This window comes from Anabrus simplex, chromosome 13 (genome assembly GCF_040414725.1).
Source record: "Anabrus simplex isolate iqAnaSimp1 chromosome 13, ASM4041472v1, whole genome shotgun sequence".
Lineage (NCBI taxonomy): Eukaryota > Metazoa > Arthropoda > Insecta > Orthoptera > Tettigoniidae > Anabrus > Anabrus simplex.
In genome coordinates this window covers 60,433,435-60,454,764 of record NC_090277.1, presented here as the reverse complement: position 1 = coordinate 60,454,764, position 21,330 = coordinate 60,433,435, and the positions used below count along the sequence as shown (strand labels likewise).

The 21,330-nt window shown below is 39.2% G+C and overlaps 1 protein-coding gene across 2 annotated transcripts in view; it reads left to right on the top strand.

Annotated features, from left to right (window-relative positions):
- Positions 1-6,079: 6,079 nt before the first annotated feature.
- Positions 6,080-21,330, top strand: part of dre4 (SPT16 homolog, facilitates chromatin remodeling subunit dre4) — a 165,252-nt gene continuing 150,001 nt past the window's right edge. Inside the window, exon 1 of one of the 2 annotated variants that reach the window (XM_067157313.2) lies at positions 6,080-6,321. In XM_067157313.2, coding sequence (XP_067013414.1) covers positions 6,253-6,321 — 69 coding nt within the window. In that variant the 5' untranslated portion in view covers positions 6,080-6,252. The remainder of the gene's footprint in view (positions 6,322-21,330) is intronic. The other variant, XM_067157314.2, reaches the window with a different exon arrangement.

Below are 21,330 nucleotides of genomic sequence, written 5' to 3'. Positions count from 1 at the left end.
ATTCTGCAAGTCCATTAACTTACATATGATGTCACGAACTGTATATGTTAGAATTATTCATAGAGTAACTGGTCCGATGGTGGAGGGTGCTTGGGATCAAGAAAGGACTAATGTTATTGATTGTTTGAAAAGCAGTGCCAAACCCATTTGGTTAGCCCGAGATGGCCAGTACGAGTCTCCCGGCTTTTCAGCCAAATATTTAGTGTATTCACTAACTGATATTAATACAGGCCGCATAGCTCATTTGGAACTTGTTCAGAGAGTGGTGGTAAAAGGTGATCTTGAAAGGGCTGCGTGTGAAATCGCGACGAGGAAGATTGTACAGGAAGAAAATTGTAATATAAAACTCTTCTTTTCCGATAGACATAAAGGAGTAAGGTATTTACTGAGAACGCAGTATCCTGATATTGAACATGAATTTGATTTTTGGCACATATCAAAAAGTCTAATGAAAAAGATGAAAGCTCTTGATAAAAATCATCCAGAAGTTCAAGCGTGGAAGGCCAGTATAAATAATCATTTATGGTGGGCAGCACAAACATGTAATGGGAACAGTTCTGTGTTATTCGATGAATTTACGCCAATTTTGCACCACGTAAAAATGAGAATAAATGGTTAGAAAACTGTGATACATTAACGGAGGAGGAAGAGAGAAAGAAAATGTGGATAAAAGGAAATTTAAGTTCATATGAAGCCTTGAAGGAAATAGTTTTGGACAAATCTTTTTTAAAAGATGTGAAACATATAAAACACTACGTTCACACCGGAAGCCTAGAAAGTTATCACAACCTTCGTTTGAAATACGCTCCTAAAAGAGTTCATTTCTCGTACAAAGGATTAAAGCTCAGGTCAGTGATTGCTGCATTGGACTATAATTGGAACATCAATAAATTGAAAGCTGGTATCAAACTCAGTACTCAAAATCAACAGGAGCCTGGGTGATAAAACATAATTATGAGGCGTCAAGCGATGGATGGAAGAAGGCAATAATGAACAAAATAAATTTCTTGCAAACTAACTATAGTAGAACCTCACCTGAAGATCAAGCAATGGATCTGTCACTGCCTAAAAACATCGCTCCAATACCTCGACCTTCCAATGACGACCTGATCAAGAAGCACTTCTCACGATTTCACTCGCAACAATAAATGTGGTACCGTACTTCATGTCAAAATAATACATTATCTATATTTATCATACAAACAAGCTCAGAAAACTGTTACATAATTCTACTGTTTTAATTTCATTTCTTCATTTACAGCTTGAAGCCCACATAGGTGCCATCGGGTTCCGGAAATGTGTTCCTTATGGTGTTGATAACACATGATGGTATGATAACTCTGTTCTTTTTACCAATCGCAGTCCATGAATTTACCCACGAAGTGAACTGTTTGTAACAAATAAGACGCCAAGTTCTATTTGATGGATTTAAAGCTTTACAAAGGTGAGAAATGAGAGTATCCGCCTAATTCAATACAATAAATATTCCGTCATTAGACGGAGTAAACAAATTCAAACATGTTTCGGCTCGTTTGAGCCATCTTCAGTGAAAAATGAGGGGAGTTTGAAATAATTTACATAATATAAGTTGAAAAATGCTTAAAAACATAATGAAGGAGCAAATGAGAAAACAAAACAAAAGAGAGCCTAGACGGAAACAAAATTAGCACAAATATACAATATTTACATCAATATGCGGAGCAAAAAACAACTCACTGCGACAAAATTCAGTGAAAAGGTGTTAATTTAAAATAATAATTGAAACTAAAACTGGTTAAACCGTTAATACGGTATGATTCTAATATCTTGTAATGGATTTAAAGCTGTCAGGAAACGTTTCCTTGCCATGTTCTTTGTTTTAAGCTCATGTTATGCCATGCCATTGTCAATACTTCACGGTCTAAAGTAAGCCTTGTAAAGGAGGGATTTCTTGTTACACACATAAATTTTCCAGATTTCACTGCTCTTACATTGTCTAATTCACAACAGCATACACTTTCTTCATCTATGTCTATGATGGTACACTCATTACATTTACACCAAATTCGCATGCCTGCACGGGCTCTAGTGTTTAGCATATGCATGTCAAGGTCGCTATCTGAATGGACATCAGCAAACCTCGTTCGTTCTGGCTCATACTGACACGGACGAATTATATTTACATCCGTTATAAATAAAAATAAGCCCACTAACACTGGCAACAGAAGAACACGGCAGTAGCAGATGGAGTGCGGGAAAAGACTGCGCGAGTTTACTCCCAGGGTCAAGGCTGCCAGGTAGACTCTACAGCGCAGTGACGTCACGACCAGTTACTACTTCCGCACATAACTTGAGAATGGTTGGACATAGAGGCACCGGATTAACGACATTGTTATTACATTCCCATAATACATATTTAGCAATGAATAACGAAATATGTGTTTTTGTATTGTTTTCTCCTTTAAGGGCGCGTTCAAGAATTGATTTTGAACGAATCCGAAACATTTTGCTAGGGTGTCATATCGGAAGTTCATTCTTATTAGCCTTCGAGTACCTATATTATTATTATTGTTTATAGGTTTAAATTTTATGACTCCCTAACAGTAGCAATTTTGCTTAATATTACTAGTCCTAGTATTTATTGGCAAAGTAGTGTGTTTATTAATTTAATTATGCGATGTTATTTGATTTTTCTAATTTCAGTATTTGTTTTCGTTACAATTTGGTGGCCTCTGTGTGTCTAAAATAATTGGACATCGGCCTTTAATGCTGGTCCTTTGTTGAAACATGGTGACTGCAAGTAATATTTCTGCTGGATAAAGCGGTGTTCGGACGGGTTTTCACCGTGATCTGCGGTTTACCCATGTCTCTTTCATTCTACTGATTCTTTATTAATCATCCCCTCGGAGGTGCATGCCAAGCCTCCTCAGCCGACACGTTCCTCTCCCGCAATGTTAGTTGAGACTTTCTCATCTATCTCGGTAATTCTCTAGATGAATCGTTGAGTGTCCGCCACTGGATCCTAAGATCGCGGGTTAAAATCCAATAGAGTTAGTCGATTCCTCTTCTTCATCGTTTTCTTCCGGATATTCATCCTATATTCCATGATATCTGTATTCTTGGATTTCGTCCTCAATTTTGCCCAGTCTTCAGCGTCCGCAGGATGAACACCTGCAGCTCTCATGTCCTCCCTCACACATTCCATCCACCGCTTTTCAGGTTGGCTTCGAGGCTGTTGTCCATCTGGGCAGTAGTGGCGACAAAGGGGGCGAGTGTGGGCAGTCGCCCCCCCCCCCACTTTGTGAAAAAATTATTCCATTTTATCCGTCTGAAACTAGGAATATAGGAGTATTTTTTTAGAAAAGCACTTTGTACAAGCCCTGTTTTCTTATCAGCTAATTCTTTACTTTATTTTTGTTAATTATTAGCGGAAATAGGCACAAAATATCGTTCGTCGCGGCTAAGTGATTTGCATAACACCACAGCAAGTAGTGGGGACTTTGCATATGCTGTGAGAAAGGGTACCAGGGGTATAATTTTTTGCCAAGATTATGGACACTGAGGTACGATTCACCGATTTGCCGCGCACTTTTGTCCGTCCAGCAGTCTCTTTACATAATCACGTCGTACTTCTATTTAATTGTAATAGATGTATATATTATTACTTTGGTGAAATTTTTATTGTATAGTCTATTATTGAAACAGAATCTCAAATTATTGCCACACTTAAGTTGGGAAAACATTTACCTCTCTGTGGAAATGAGCTCAGAGAGCATAAATAATTCCCACTTTAGGTTTTTTTTTTTCAGTTTACATGCATACACCTCGCCGTCTTCCTCCCTCCGCCCCCCGCCAGCTATATCCCACTAACCCATGTTCATTTTGTTTTCTGTACATTTTCCCCCCACTTTTAATTCCCAATTGCCGCTGCTGCATCTAGGCTCCACATAGGTGCTCGCTTCGCGATGGATTTTGTGTCAGCTCTGGCCACGTGACCATACCACCTCAGTTTTGCCTCCCTCATCTTGTTGGGAATCGGTGCAACTCTAAGAGTGTTTCTGACCACATAATTCGCGTGACTCCTATCGTCCGTCTAGTTATGTGCATCTACGTTACGTGCAGGATCTGCTCGTGTTTCTTTGTCGCCGGTTAAACATTCCACCTCATTCAGTACGACTGGGTGAACGTCTCTGCGGTAGATCTTCGATTTGAGACGCAGCGGGATCATGCAGTCACAAAGAACGCCGTCCATGACCTGGCGCCACTTCAACCAGATGGCGTGCTAACTCTTGTTCGAGCGTCTATAAGAGCATCATCGTCAGCAATTTTAACGGATATTGGCCGCTAGGACTGATAATCTATCTCTATTCGCAAATAATAATAATAATAATAATAATAATAATAATAATAATAATAATAATAATAATAATAATAATAATAATAATAATAATAATAATAATAATAATAATAATAATATTATTATTATTAATAATAATAATAATAATAATAATAATAATAATAATAATAATAATAATAATAATAATACTGATTGACTACCTACTAATTAATTGATTTACTTGCTGGTGTCTAAAAGTACATAATTGTTTTATTAATAATATTTTTTTGTTTTTCTGAAGCACTTCTCCTGCCAAATTTTCATACCCACTAGGGCTGACGTTCGAACCCCACCAAACTTCTTCCTGGATCCGCCCCTCTCACGATTAGTGTTTAATCCTCACAGTTTTCGAGTTTTCTATGCTGATTCGTGACAGTCCAATTACAGTTGAATCGTGTACATCATTTCTATATCGCGACGCCTAAATACATACCGGTACGGTTGTAACTTATTTATATATGAAAGGTTCATCAACTTCCTACATAATATGGGCTGTAACAAGGAGAAAGCTTCACGTGGAACAAAGTTATCTAAAATTTACCTTTGATTAAATACACAACAATAACTGTAAAACTACGAAATAGTTCGTCTAATATCAATCGACGTTACAATAAAGAAATCTACAAACATAACTAGAAAATTAAAATCCAGAGCCTGTTTTGAGTCATTTGACCGGGTCAGGTATGGAATGTATGAAGTTCCCTTCTAGCGGCGAGGGTGGGATTCGTGCCGGCTGCCAAAGCCTGTCGCACTCCTCTGGGATAATGTTAATGAATGATTAATGAAATGAAATGATATTGGAGAGTGTTGCTGGAATGAAAGATGACAGAGAAAATCGGAGTATCCCGGAAAAGGCCCATCCCGCCTCCGCTTTCTCCAGCACAAATCTGATATGGAGTGACCGGAATGTTAACCACGGAACCGAGTGGTGAGAGGCCGATGCGCTGCCATCTGAGCCACGGAGGCTCTTCAAAAATTCATTTGACACACATTGTTAACAGCTAATACAAATCTTAAAAGTAGACATTCAAGAAGTAACCGAACAGCATATCGTGAAATTTCGTATCAAAACAGTTTATGTATTTTCTTTCTATTTTACTCTATTGTACATAACTCTCTCTCTCTCTCTCTCTCTCTCTCTCTCTATTTGTACTTATGTTTTACCTTGATTTTTAATATTTATTCTGTATTGGAAATTATTCTTTTCTTCCATAATGCTATTCAATTTGTGGGTGGCTTAACTTGTACAATAAGCTAAATAAATACTTCTGACCTATTTATAACGAAGCCGCGGAGCAGCACGGGTGCTCTAGTAAAATTCTCATATACTAAAATGTTGAGGGAATTTCGTCACTACCATTGGCGACATTGATTAGGACGCTTTCCATAACAAGGTGATGCATAATTTGCTGAGTCTTTTGTATCGAGACCGAGACTCTTGAGAGTTTCAAATGTTGTTGAATCTCAGATACATCTTTTACGTCTCTGCACAGTTGATTACCTCTGTGGTCAATAGATTGTGCTGTTATATTTTATTTCATACGTATTTTATCGTTCCCTTTTGATAATGTGCTTCTGGAGTTTATTTTCTTTAAGGGAAAACTAATTTTGAGAGAAATTTTTTTGGGGTCACTTTATTCCATGTGTCTGAGTTGTGATTGGACGTACAAAAATCCATCAACGCAAAATGACCAATGACTGCTTGTATTGTCAAGTTCTCCCGCCATTTTATCGGGAGTACTGCTTTGTATTGAAACGCAGCCTTTCATAATCTTTGTTATGTGCTGTGAACAGGATAGAAATTAAGTGCATTTATATTAACGTGAATTGAATGTAGTTTTAAGCTTCTTTCTTAATCAGTTTTTATAATATAAGTCATGGCGAACATCACACTGGATAAAGACACGTTCTTTAGGCGGATGAAAAGATTGTATTCTGCGTGGAAGGTATGTGCTCTGAACCATTTCACGTTTTCGGCACAAGATGCCATTAAATGAAGTAAGAATAATAGCAGGATGCTTATACGGATGTCCGTTTTTTAATATCGTGCCCGCCTTCAGAGTATTTAGGTTTTGGCTCTGTGTTCACTTGAAGTTAACCTATGGCACCCTTAAGTTTAGTGTAAAATATTAATATTGCTTAATGTTTATTTAAATATGCATAAATTTGATGTCTTATTGAAGTTCTGTTTTCCTAGAATACGCCAGTCTGCAGGGCATTATTTCGCGGTTACCCGTAACGAATTTACGTGTTTTCAGAGTTTTTCCTCTTCTGTACTAAATCGGCTATTATGCCTGTCATGGCGAGGAAAACTGCGATTAATAATCTGTTGCATAATTGATTAGTAGACAGCAGTCTATTTGCTTGTGAAAATTCTTAATTGGAACTGTATTTCACTGTTACCCTTCTTCACGGGAGGGAATCGTGTGGAGGCTATGATTGTTAAAGCTTCAAGTCTTTTGTGGTCTGACAGCATGGTTATCTGGTTGGAGTCCCGTTGATGAAAACACCATCATCAAAGTGTTCGCTCTGTGGGTAGGACAGGTGCTGGTATACAATTTTTAATCACCAGATTCAATTCCAAACCTCTCTTCAGTGTTCATATGGTGCGAGGGCATGTGACGATTGTGATGTTGATTTGTCCGTTGGAAGGAGATGTTAATCGTTTGAGGAGACCCCTCTGTGTTATCCTACAGGAGTAGGCTAGGTTTCACCCATTCTGTAAATCATCCCACAGGCAGATGCGCAGGTCGACTGTGGACGTAGAGTAGAAAGAGTTGCCCTAGCCGGTTTGAACATGTTGTTGTACACTGCTGGCACTAAAAGCCATATGATAAATAAATACATAAATAATATAAAGTGTAATGAGTATAGTATGCAAACCTTTTCTTGAGCCCTATTTCCCATTCAGCACTATGGAGCTCAGGGCTCAAGAAAAGGTTCGCGTACTGTACATAGTGCTAGATCTTTTTATGCATCAAAAAAATAGAATGAATTTGGAAGCATCACGTTCCTGAAAGAGAGTTATTTCAAGGGGTTACAAATGTGCTTCTGTGTATGTGGACTGTTGTAGAATTAGTATACCCTTGGGAAGAGGTGGAATTTAAGTGTGAAGACCTGGATAATTGCCTCTTTTGGCTCTTGTTCCTAAGCAACATACTTTGTGTTCTGTATATGAATTGATTTTTGTGAAGTCAGAGGTTTATATGTATATTCTTTTGCTTTAGCAATGTATTATGGAAATGCTTCTATTAGGCTTTTTTCCTTGTTACCAATGATTAAGTACTGTGCTTCATATAAAAATACAATTAATACATGAGAAGCAGTGAAAAATTATTCCTTGAAGAAAATTTTCCTGTGTGTTTTACTGATCATTCACCATTATTAGGCTATAGATAACACACTTAAAATATCTTTAAAAGAAAAAGAAAGAGAATTCTAAGAATTTTACTTGTTCTCTGGGTGCTTGTTCAATTTAGCATACTTCGTTTTTTGAGTTTTGTCCTAGTCATGAAGTATGAGGGGTGTGATTGCAGCCAGGTAACATTATTTAGAAAATATCCTTGGAAGTTAAATTTGTGGAATTGAAAGTGTCATTTGTAGAGAGTTTCAAGATTTTTCTCTGCTTGTTTTTGTTCATTTTCTTGGATTGCACAATATTGTGCAATCTGTGATATGCAATGAGATCTTATCGATTACTCCCTGTCTTATGGAACAGCAGATGAAATTTTGGTAGTTCACATGGCATGGCTCGCCTAGCGTCGCAACGTGCTATGCAAGACTGCTCACTTAGGTGTGGCTAGTGACAAGACATTGATCTGAATTGGTTGAATCGGTGGCAAGTGAAAAAACCGTTAGTCTGGATGGTTTAGACCAGGGTTTTTCACGTTGGGCATTTCGTCCCGCGGTCGCATAGAACTGTAAGTGGGTGGGTAGGCTGGCGAGCAGTGTATGCTATTCAGGCACAGTGATGTGGTTACGTCACATGACGTGAAGGTTGGGCGAAGTTCTCCCAGTCCCTCTCGATCATTGCGGCAGTACCCAAATTCGAAATGGTGGCAGAAAATAATGAAAGAAAGGGGGGCAGAAATCCACATCAATTTACATTGTAAGAAATGTTATTTACTCTTATTGTAGTTAGTTTTTTGACCGGATGCAAGAAAGTGTTAGGCCTACAACCTTAAATATTTTTGTAGTGTACATAATGAATTACATTTTCACAATTATATTTTAAGAGGTGCTTTGGAAACATTTCTAATATAATACGGGGTTAAGGTGGATAAGCTATGGCTTGTGGTTGCTTGGGTTTAAATTATCTGATAAACTTGCCAACAATCCAGTCATGCTTACCTTTAATAACATCAGTTATGTTATTTATTTAAAGGCATAATGTCCATCTATTTGGTACATGCATTTACATTGAGGTATGGTACTCTAAACTTGGATAGGTCCCTAGTCAATATCTATGTCTTCACTCGTGATGAAACTCCCTCGCCATTTGGAGGCTAGCTATTATCATGGGACTCCTGATGAGTTTTAAATACTATTTTCAGAAATTCGGTGAACAGGGAAGGTCGCATACAACTCTACAACACTGCAAAATCGGGCAGTTGTTACGTTTTGCGAATGAATTACAGGAATTGTTACTTTCTATTATGAAAATACTGCTATTCCCATCCAAGGAATTGTAATTCGCAGCTTGTAAGGCCTACGCTTAAACCCTCTAGCTTTGTAAATTGTAATACAGAAATTATAATGTGTCACTTTTCTTTGAATGTATAAATATAAGAAAATAAAACTGTTTATATTGAGCACAGTATAAATCAAACTGGAGGAATATCTTGAAAAGGTCTGTTTTCTTGTAATTATAGCATCTTTTTGAATACTGTATCCCAGTCAACATTTCACTCGCTTGCAGAGGAGAGTTTCGTATTCACAATCGAATGTCACTGCTTCACTTCCTTGCTAATTGTGTTCACTCTCTCGCGTTGCTGTGACGTAAGCTGCCCGCATTTACGTTGAGCCAGCTTTGCTGCACTGGGCCAGCCTCAGCGGGCGCCCAGCTGAGCACCTCTGGGTGTGGGGAGAAGAAAAGGTGTGGGGGACTCTGCTCCCAGGTTGAAACCGTGAAGCTGCCCACAGTCTTGTAGTAATTCCTGCAACTGTATTTGCTAGCGACAAGACCATTGGTCTGGATTGGTTAGTGGCTAAAAGATTGGTGAATTTCACTCTTGTATTTTTCATGTCACAGATACATCTGGTTCTTGCATCCGGGTGATAGTAGGTTCGCGTCCCACTATCGGCAGCCCTGAAGATGGTTTTCCGTGGTTTCCCATTTTCACACCAGGCAAATGCTGGGGATGTACCTTAATTCAGGCCACGGCCGCATCCTTCCAACTCCTAGGCCTTTCCTATCCCATCGTCGCCGTAAGACCTATCTGTTCACAATTAAGTATTTATTTTCCACCTAGTCGATACAATGATTGCTTAAGGCAATTTTTAATGGTCAAAAGTGGTACATGTTTCGTATATTATCAACATCTTCAGCCACATAACACTGTTTAGATGAAAAATGTATAATTTTAAGGACACTTCCTCTAAAGCATTACTTTGTCAATTTTATACATTTTTCATCTAAACAGTGTTATGTGGCTGAAGATGTTGATAATATACGAAACATGTACCACTTTTGACCATTAAAAATTGCCTTAAGCAATCATTGTATCGACTAGGTGGAAAATAAATACTTAATTGTGAATCTATTGAAGTGCGATACGGACCATGAAGCTGATTTTATGTAGACCTACTGTGTCGGTGCGACGTAAAGCCCCTAGCAAAAAAAAAAAAAAAGATACATCTGGTGCCCCATGACTCGTTCACACTTAACGGTTTTGTTATTTTCACAATGTGGCTGCCTTTTAGCCGCACATTATGTAAATTCTAACTGAGACTGCTATGGTGAATTGGAACACAAAAGAAAATGGTTGCATTTCCCAGATTTCCATAGTTTTCTAACTCTTTTTGGCTTAATCTCAGGTATTTCTGGTATCGCTGGAGCAAACCAGGCTCATTTTTTTTGCTGGGAATTTAAGGTCAGATGCCACATTTTTTTTAAAGATTGAAATCTCAACCCAGGATCGGCTGAGATTCGAACCTCAACACTCACCCAGGAGCTATGCCACTGAGCTAAACACATCATGCTCCGCATTGAGATGGTATCAGTTTTAATTTTTCCATATAAGTGTACATACTTCTAGGGGCAGGTTGGTAGCCATGATTATTAAGGCGTTGAAATCTATATGGCACGCAACCATGGTAAGCCGGTTCAACTTCCGTTGGTCAGAAGAATTTTCACGATCAGAATGTTGGCCGGCAGAGTAGGAGAGGTGGTGGTATACAATTTCTAATCACTAGATTGCGTGCCAAAAGCCTGGATGAAATTAAAAAACTTTTTTGCAGTGCTTGTATGGAGCTAGGGCATATGGCACTGTTGATCGTGATTCGTCCATTGTATGGGGATGTAAAGCTTTAAGCAGACCCCTTGGTGTTATTCGACATGAGTAGGCTACGTGCTGACACTAGGTTGCACCCTTTTCCGTACCTCGTCCTCCCACTTCCAAATGCGCAGGGCGCCTATGAGTGTCTAATAGAAAGAGCTGCACTAGGCGAGCCGAACATGTCCTCGGATACTCCTTGCACTAAAAGCAATATGGTAAATAATAAATAGGGGCAGGTTGGTGGGTCGTTGGCAAGCTGAAGGATAAAAGGAAGGATCTCTCCTCACTGCTACTTCAGCTATTATTTCACAGTTGCGTGAACGAATCGTATCCATGAAATTTCATTATAATTTTTGTTCTAAATGGAGGATAATAATGGCTTTCACACAGATCAGCAGTAAAATTAGTGGTAAATTAATAAATGGTGGATAAATATAAATAGCGACTATTTCGCTTTAGAAATAACTCTCTTCTGTGGTATTCCACTTCATCTTGCCGTCTTTTGTTTCCTTCCTGAGGTCCAGGGCTAGAACCGACGAGTGGAAGTGCTATGTCTCTGAATTCTCAATATCTTTCTCCATCGTGACTAGCGTGGGCAGTTTAATGTTAAGAATTTCATTTTGGTCCTATTGAATCAAAATTTACAATGCTGATTGAGGATAAAAGGTTTCCACCTGTTCAGTACATTAACATAGTGACTTAATTAAAATATCACATTTATTATCATTATGGTACCGGTTTCGGCTACAGGTGGAAACCTTTTATCCTCAATCAACATAGCGTGGGCAGTTCAAACAGGAAAATGGAGGTGAAAAATATATTGTAAATAACACAAAAATGATTTCTGTTGAATGAAAAATGGCACGATGATCCGTGGATCAATAATTATATTAATTAATGAGTTATGGGTACAAGTCAACAAATTGCCCCACCAAGTAATATCATGCAAAGCAAAGAAGTTAAGTGAGCAAAGACTTAACACACAAAAGTTTTACATGAACATACTGAAGCGCTGTGATGTATTAGCCTTTTCATAGTCGTAATATATCAATGTATGTATATATTTCTGTATTAATAATGCTATTTATTAATTTACCACAAATTTTACTCTTATTTTGTGTGAAAGCATTCACTTTCTTCCATTTAGGACAAAAATTATAATTAAATTTTATGGATATGGTTCGTTCACATTCCCTTACGTTACATTTATGCTGCCGGCATACCACCAAACCTCGCTGTCCGATGTTAGCCGATGATGAAACAAACCAATGGATCTCAAACAGTACTTTTGCCGTGGAGCTCGGCGTATCGCTGTGTTGCTCGCTGCTATCCTTGCCACATCGATGGTCTCAAACATTTTTATTTTTCGAGCCTGGCACATCGCTGGCTCTCCTATAACTTGGACTGTGATTGGTTCTTTCAAGGTCACCCACTCTTCCTCCCTTCGCACTGTGTACAGATGTTCTGCGATCACTTGCTATCTGAACCTGTCTTTGAACAAAATGCGATTTGGAACCAGCGGCATGCGGATTGTCACAAGAGGTTCAAATGGGATAGATGGAGTGACGAGATGACGAGCAGCCAGTAGACCTCGTTCTCCGTTTTACGAGGGATAGTGGCCTGTTTTATAGTGTTTAAAATTAAAAGTTTCTATTTGTTTTTCTTTCCTTGTTAACTACTCTTTATTCTATTGACTATATGTTTATCTATCTTTGTGTATTTTTAATTTTATATGATTTTACTGCTATGTCGGTGCCTTATTCAATTTTATTACGTTTTACTCGTTAATTTGAGAGGAAAATAATGCATTGCGAATTAGATCCACTGATTATTTGAAATTCATAATAATTTTCCTCATCGTTATCATTTGTCTATTCCTAGTCATTGAGATAATTATTTTTAATCCATTTTGTCTCACCTCGTACCATCAGGGGCCGATGACCTAGTCGTTAGCCTGCTTTAAACAACAAGCATTATAATCACAATCATCAAACTATGAAATGAATTGGCAAAGGAATGAAGAACGATTATGTCAACATTGTTTTTTTTAGCTCATTCCATGTTAAGAATACAGTATTGCTCTTATGACAACAGGGTTGCCGTATCAAACGGCTCTGCTGAACTCCATCACGGGAAAACGGCGGCACATAAATTTGTGAGATTCAGTATTTAAGTTCAAGATAAAAAGTGGAAGAAATTAATCTTCAAATTATTTTTATGACTAAAGGGGATGCGGATTTTACAGGGGCTATTTTTTGTTTGTACATAATCAGAGGTACGGCACGTAAAAAACCTAAGCAATTAAGGGTAAGGTAAATTGGGGGAGAAATTAGAAAAAGAATACTTTTTATGGGCTCGAGGAGTGAGGGATGCATTTAATTGCATTTAATAAATTTCCTCAGGCAACGCGGATTACTACTGTGCTGTCGTATCGCTCACAAAAACAATAGTAAAAATTAAATGTGGTTATAAAAAAGACAGTGGAAAAATTAAAATACGTTTAAGGAAGAACAGCTAAATAACACCAAGCACAAACACATGGCAATTTTTTTTATTAGTACAAGTTATGTCATATCGCTGCACACAACACCGAAATTTTCAGTAACAACTTCTGTACAGTACGAAATTAATAGAAAACACAAATACTATGCTATATACAATCAAATCACACCCAACACAAGACAAGTACGCACTGATTTAAAACCTAAAAAAAAAAAAAAAAAAAAACCACGCAACAAATAAATACTGTGGACGACTTCACTACAGAAGTGAGCTGCCGGCGGTTCATAGAGTGAGGGACTACACGATGATTGTACCAGAGCAACACAGAAGAAAGAAAATGAAGGAAGGCAACGAAGCGAGGGCTGTTCCTTCCACTGTGCTTTCTCCCTACAAATATATTTATGAAAAAAGAAAATGTTATGTAGTTATTTTAATAATGCATGGGCACAAAAAGCCTCGTCCTTTTTACTGGCTTTCATACTACACTGCAAAGTACAGTATAATATCCCGTAATCAGGAGGAATTATGGGTGTCTCAGAGGGGGTGTGTTCACACCTTGTAGGTCCATAAGAGCAATACTGTTTTCTTAATGTGGAATGAGCTAGATTTAGGGGCCTTCCATCATTACAAACACGTGGTTTATATGAAGGACCTCGTTTTTCATGGAAAGTTTGACAGTTATTTTTTTAAACTGTAAATACATTTTGTTTAGGAGACCTAACTAAAGTCAAAATGAGGTACTCCATAACACCTTATTTTGCATTATTCAAAAGTACACTGTTAAATAATGAAATGAAGCATTTGCATCTTCATTCCGCAATAGCAAAGCACTGAAAAATTGAGGCGAGGCATTTTCCACTTATTACTACACATTCAATACACCAAATTATTGTGTGATACACTCACCAACAAAACTGTGTTTCACATATTTAAAAAAATCTCTGAATTTATTCTGCATTTCGAAAGCTTCAGCTGGAGCTGTGTTATTCCTCCTCGACGGGGTAGCTCCTGGAAGTACGTCTCCGCAGTCTTAAGTGTTCAGTCCCTCTATATCTGTAATCACATTATGCAAAATACAAACGGCCTTAACTATCAGTTCCACTGTTGTGAATTTTTCACTACAACTGAGAGCTGCCAGCAGCGTGTGCGCGGGACTGCTGCAGGGTAAAAACTCCATGGCAAGTAGTCTGGCTATAGCCAGCAGCGAGAGCAAGGGCGAGCATCGATGTGCCAGCAGCGAAGCTGCAGCATAAACGTACCCTTACTTTACATTATTACTCATTCATAAGCATGCACCCAGTTAGTAAAGCTCTACCACGAACCTACTACGCTGGCGTAGCAGGGGGGAGAGGTGATACACTTTCTTGGCACGTCCAAGTTGGTGGATAGGGGGGTCCTAACCAGCTTGATGGCAGATTTGAGGGAAATAAAATACCTCTCGCGGACCTCACATACAACCTCCTGTGGGTGGGGGATGCACACGAAGAATACAACCGCGGTATCCCCTGCCTGTCATAAGAGGCGACTAAAAGGGGCGACCAATGGATGATTATATTAGAACCACGAAACTACTTTTGATTAGTACCACCACGCGGAGAACACCATGGGTCACTTTTATTTGCGCGTTGTACCACTATGTTAGGTACCAAATAGGTTTGTGATTAGTAGCAAAAGTGTGCGCGACGCGACGGCTTTTACAGTATCTGTGATTAGTAGCACTATATTGAGCGACACCATGGGATGAAGGTACCCATGGTTCTGGCTTGCCTGTGATTAGTACCCACTACATGAGGAACACCACGGGATAGTAAGAGTCCCTGTGGTTAGTACACTTATATGATGAACACCATAGGTTTGCGTTGCCTGTAAATGGCGCCGCAATGTGCGAAACACCGTAGGTCTGTAATACATGTGCGAATTTCATTACCTGTGAGTAGTACCATAATGTGTGGAATACCGCGAGGCTACGCTACTTTTGATTAATACCGCAACTTGACAAATACCATGGTTCTACTTTCTAGTGATAAGTACCGTTATGAGGGGCCGATAACTTAGATTTTGGACCCTTTCGACTACAAGCATCTTCGATTCAGTATCGTGCTATAGAAGCAGTCCCTTGGTCAGTAATACTGTTGTTTTAAATCAGCTTCTGTGCATGTGAGGCACTGTGGGTCTGTTCCACTGATCGTTTTAAATTCATATCCATCCATCCATTCTTCGTCCTCACGTTTTGAATTCTGGTCAGTGGAGGATTTTGGATTTTTAATTTGTCGTTCTATTTTGTCTTATTTCGTACCATTAGGGGCCAATGACCTAGATGTTGGGCCCCTTCAAATGAGCATAATCAGTAAAGCGCTACTGAAATTTCTCATGTTTATTGTATGATTTTTTTGTGTCTGGCTCATTGGCTAAATGGCCGGGGGGTAGCAACCTTTGGTTCATAGGACCCAGGGTTCAATTCCTTGCTGGGCTGGGGATTTTCTCCTCGCTTGGTTAATTCCTCTAGCTCAGGGACTGGGTGCTTATGATCGTCTCATTACACATCTTCATTGACATACTACACACCACAGTGTATGAAATAGTGAATGCATCCCTCCACATAGGGTGGCTATAAAACTGAGCTTAATAAACATCTAATTCTGACCCCCAGGGAAAAAGACGAAGAAAGAAGAGAAAAGAGAGAGAGAGGAGGATTCCACTGAGCAAATTGGTCTTGCATTTAAGGTGGCGTAGCTGTGAGCTTGCATTCAGGAGGTGGTGAGTTCCAATTCCCCTAAAGACGGTTTTTCAGGTTTTTCCCCTTTAACACCAGGTTTTACATTAACTAACTCTTTGCCGTTCCTAGGGCTCCAGAACGCTCGTGTTTTATAATTCCCCTGCTGTGCTGAATGCTCCAAAACAGCTCTTCACACACATGGCCATTGAAAGTGTGTTGATGGAAATATGGAAGGGTCTTCTGAAATCACAGTGCATTTCCATGACTTTTTGAGCTTTAAGCACCTTGTTGACAGTCTTTCCTGTGTGTGTATTTCACGACCTAATTTATAAACATCGTACTCCATGGCTAAATGATTAGCGTATTGGCCTTCGGTCACAGCGGTCCCGGGTTCGATTCCCGGCAGGGTCGGGAATTTTAACCGTCATTGGTTAATTTCGCTCACACGGGGGCCGGGTGTATGTGTCGTCTTCATCGTCATTTCATCCTCATGACGCGCTAGTTGCCTACGGGTTTCAAATCAAAAGACCTGCACCCGGTGAGCCGAACATGTCGTTGGACACTCCCAGCACTAAAAGCCGTTCACCATTTCATTTCCAGTTAGAGATGATTTATGTTTGAGTTCTCATCATGTTGTCTACTTATGGCGGAGAAGTGTTGCAAGGTTTGAAAGAATGTAAAATTGGAGTTTGTTAGAAATTAGTGGAGATAATAAACTTTCCAGTAGAGGTTCAGAATAATATTCTGATGAATATACAGGTATCCGAGAAGTCCCCGTATCCCTACGTCAATACATTGTATTGTGGAGAACGTACATATGAAAACTATGTATCCAGGGGATTTGTATGTGCTCAATAGTGCCTTACACAGAGTTCTATCTGTCTCAAAGTCCTCGTTGACATCTTGTGCAGCATTTCGGGAGTTGTTTCGAAAGGCTTCCTCCACACTGGCACAATTCTTCATTATTCGTGTACCAATGTTGAGTCACATGAGACTTTATTACTCCCCATAATGAGTTGTCTGATGTGGTAAGGTCGGGGCTTCGTGGTGGCCAATTCATTGGGGCTGTAGATGTTGGTGCGCCATGCCTAATCCAGCGGCCTCGAAATTGTTCGAGAAACTCGTGTACCTGAATAGCAAAATGTGTTGCCCTGTACTGCTGTAACAACACATGATCCTTGATTCTCTTGTCATGGAGCTGAAGTATTAACCAAGTTCGTAACATATGCAAATAAGAATTTCCATTTACGTACCCTCCAAAATAATATGGTTCGAGCAGGTGATGTCATTCCGACCCTTACCATAAAATAAGGCAGGTTCCTTTCCAATTCTTGCACATAATGGGGATTTTCCTTAGACCAGAAAACGACATTCCTCACCTGTGAACTTCGATGTATCACACATTCTGTTTTAGTCTGGACTAAAACAAGGTTGTGTTCTTGATCCAACACTATTTGCACTGTATGTGGCTGCAATGCTCTATGAATCACCTACAGACAATCCAGGCATAGAGATCAGATACTATTTTCATGGAGGTCCTTTTAACATAGCTCGACTTTGCTCCCAGACGTAATCTATGATCTTCATATCCATGTTGACGAACTACAATTAGAAATAGGAAAGGACTTCCACCTATCATTACTTATTTATTGCACTTCTTATACTACAGTACCAGTTTCGACCCCCTACATAGGGTCATCTTCAGCTGAACAATACATTCACATATACATATAGATCATGAAGCTATGATTAAGATAACGTTGCCTGGGGAATGCTATATGATAAGTATTTGGTCACATCCAAATGGGGCATGTCAGGGAACTGGCGTGTGTGTCACTATGTGTGACAATGCAATTGTATGTCTATAATGATATGCTTTAGGTCTTAAAATTAGGTTGTAAAACACTATCTCCACTAAAAACTAGCTTATAAGTATGTAAGATAAAAACAAGATATGTAGGAACACTTCATGCACATGAATGTTCGTGTTTTGCGTGTCTTGTAACTCAGGTTACAAAGATTACGAAAATGCTGTGTGCAGATGATGTTGCATCACCTGCACTCACACCAGAGGAGTTACAACAGTCGGTTAACTGCTACAAGAGTTCATATTATCTATTTGGTCTCGCAATTAACGTTCAAAAGACTAAGGTCCTAGCACAACCTTCACCAGACACAACCCTTCCACAATTCAACATCTCCATCTCAGATGCATCATTGGAGCAGGTAGACCACTTCTCATAACTGGGTAGAACCCTATTTGGGCACTGTAACTCTGAAGAGGATGTGTAGAAGAGAATTGGTGCTGCTTGTGCAGCATTTGGCCGCACCGGGTTTTCATGAACAAAGATCTGACGGTGAATGCAAAGTGTACGGTGTACCGAGACTGTTGTCATCTCAACATTACTGTATGGCTGTGAAACTTTGACCCTATACTGACGTGACCTTAAAAAGCTTGAGTACTTCCACCAACAAAAGCTTCAATCTATCCTTAGGATGAAGTGGGAAGACCACATCACTAACCTAGCTGTTGTCGAGAAAGCGCATGCTAATAGTATAGTCATCCATCATTGGTCCTCAGCTTAGGTGGATGGGACATGTCCGTCAGATGGATGATACGAGAATTCCACATCAGAGTCTGTTTGGTGAACTCTCTTCTGGCACCAGACCTCATGGAGGTCATAAGAGTCCTTATAAGGAGCAGTTTAAACATACTATGAATTTGACAGGTCTGAATCCACAAACCTAGGAATCGTTTGATGAAGATCGTTCAACTTGGCGACAGATCATCCCGAGCGCTGTCAAGATGTTTGAAGGGAAATGGCGTAGTTACGATGAGGCCAAGCGACGAACACGAAAAATCAGGGCAGCTCAAGCACACCGTCCTCCAACAATTCTGTGTGATCTGTGTGGTCGTTTGTTCCATGCTAAGATTGGACTGTTTAGTCACCGTACACACATCCACAGGCAGCCTTGAGTTTGGAGTGAAGTGACACGGAAGAAGATTATACTAGGGAACGGGTTAAAGCTGGCAACGATTGTACATTCATCAGAAAATAACACACTTGAGCGAGACACAGCATTTGGTAATTCTGCCAATTAAGCACGGCAGGCTGCAATTCACTGTTCCATGTCAGTGTCTGATAATTTCTTCACAAGCATCAGTCTAAATCCTTTCATTTTTTAATGTGGTAATGCATTGTTGACTGTGGTGCTTGAAGTTCAACTGCTCTTTTGCATGAACAACCACAGATAGGGCAAACAGTGACAGAGATAATGAGTGCATTTAGGGATCGCTTTGGCAAACCACCTCCTTGTAAAGCTACTCTGCTTGGTTGGGAGAAACGTGCTTTTGCTTCAAGCAGTGCCAAAGACAGGCCATATAGTGGATGTAAGAAAACGCAGGAAGAAACATGTGCTGCCGTTGCTCAGTCAACTGAGCAATCTCCAAGTAAATCCATTCGCAAAAGAGCAGCACGTTTTAAATGATATGCATATCAAAACCTGATCCTGAACGAGTAGATTCTAAATATGAGGTTTGGTCGAGTTATAATCAATAAAAGAAAATTGAAAACATCTCTTCCGGTTTTCCTATTAGCCCCCCCCCCCCCCTTCTGTTCATTGATTTTTAATATATATGGATATTGAAAAATGGTCCTGAATGAGCACTTTAAATATGAAGTTTGGTCAACATATAATAATTAGTGTAAAGAAAAAAAAAAAACTCTTCGAGTCTTCCTTTAAACGCCTATTCAGTGATTTTTAAATGATATGCATGTCAAAACCTGTTCCTGAATGTGTAGATTCCTAATATGAAGTTTGGTTGAGATCTATTCAGCCGTTTACCTATGATGGTGGAACAGACACAAAGCTAAAAACTACTGATGTAATCTCGGGTTGACCTAAAGCAGGTAAATATTTAAAAATTTGGCGAAATAAATAACTTAGACAGCGGACCCCTCTAGAATTTTATTTATAAGATATATAGATTTATGTATTTATTTATTTATTTATTTATTTATTGTTGTGTCAGAAACATATACATATAAAACACAGTTCAAATATTATATTCTTTGTGACCAGAACTTGACTACTTCCAGTGCATTTACTATGGAGTAATTGAGGTCTTCTTGAGTACAGGAGGCTGGACACAGTTGGCATTGCAGCAACTGTTGTACAGTCAGGACTTCTCCACATTCACACTGAACATCATTCTTACCAGAGTAGCCCCATCGTGCTAAATTAAGATGGCAGCTCGTAGACGGCTGGAATATCTAATTGAAATAGAAAATCACAGTGACGAGGAATATGATCAAAATTATGCAATTAATAAACATCGTAGTGGATAAAAGAACGTGTGACGTACTTCAAGGACTATGACGACGCTGATTTTAAGACCCCCTGGTATCAACATCTATATCATCTGATGGCCAAGCAGGCATCAATTTTTGGTAATGAGACAGTCTTTCATAGTGCATTGGCACTGCCGGTGGCTCCAATTAGCCTACACAGTGGCCTCCACGGTATGCACTGGCCATGCGTCTTGGTAGGTGTGCTAGGTACCAACTGATGAGCCCAGCCTAGCACACGGGGGCGAAACGCTGGCACCAGGAATGAGTTAGCTTAAAAATGTATTATGTCCAATAACAGATAACAGACCAGTTACATTGGTATTATAAATTTACTCATTCGGAACAAATATTTCAGATTCCCTATGGGAATCAACATCTATATAAACAGGTATTATCTCAGTTTAAAATTTTACTGGTGATTGGCTGGCCGGTAAAATAGAAAATCTAAGATAATAGCCTTCCAAGATGGCAGCTCGTAGACGGCTGGAATATCTAATTGAAAGAGAAAATCACAGTGACAAGGAATATGATCAAGATTATGCAATTAATAAATATCCTAGTGGATAAAAGAACGTGTGACATACTTCGAGGACTGTGGCGGCACTGATTTTAAGACTCGTATTAGGGAATCTAAAGCTTCGACACTGTCAGCGTTATCCATGATTGAACAACCTGGAATTCCCAACACATATGTAGGCCTAAGATGATTTCTTGATTATATCTTGTGCTCTACATGACTGAATGACATTTAATGAAGAATTAAGGATATTGCCTTATTTTTTGATTGAAATATACAGTGTTTAGATTGTAATTTTTCGTATTCTTGATGATAATGCTTTCTGCCACCAAGTTCAGTAACAATTTATTCTCTTGGAAAGTCATATTAGG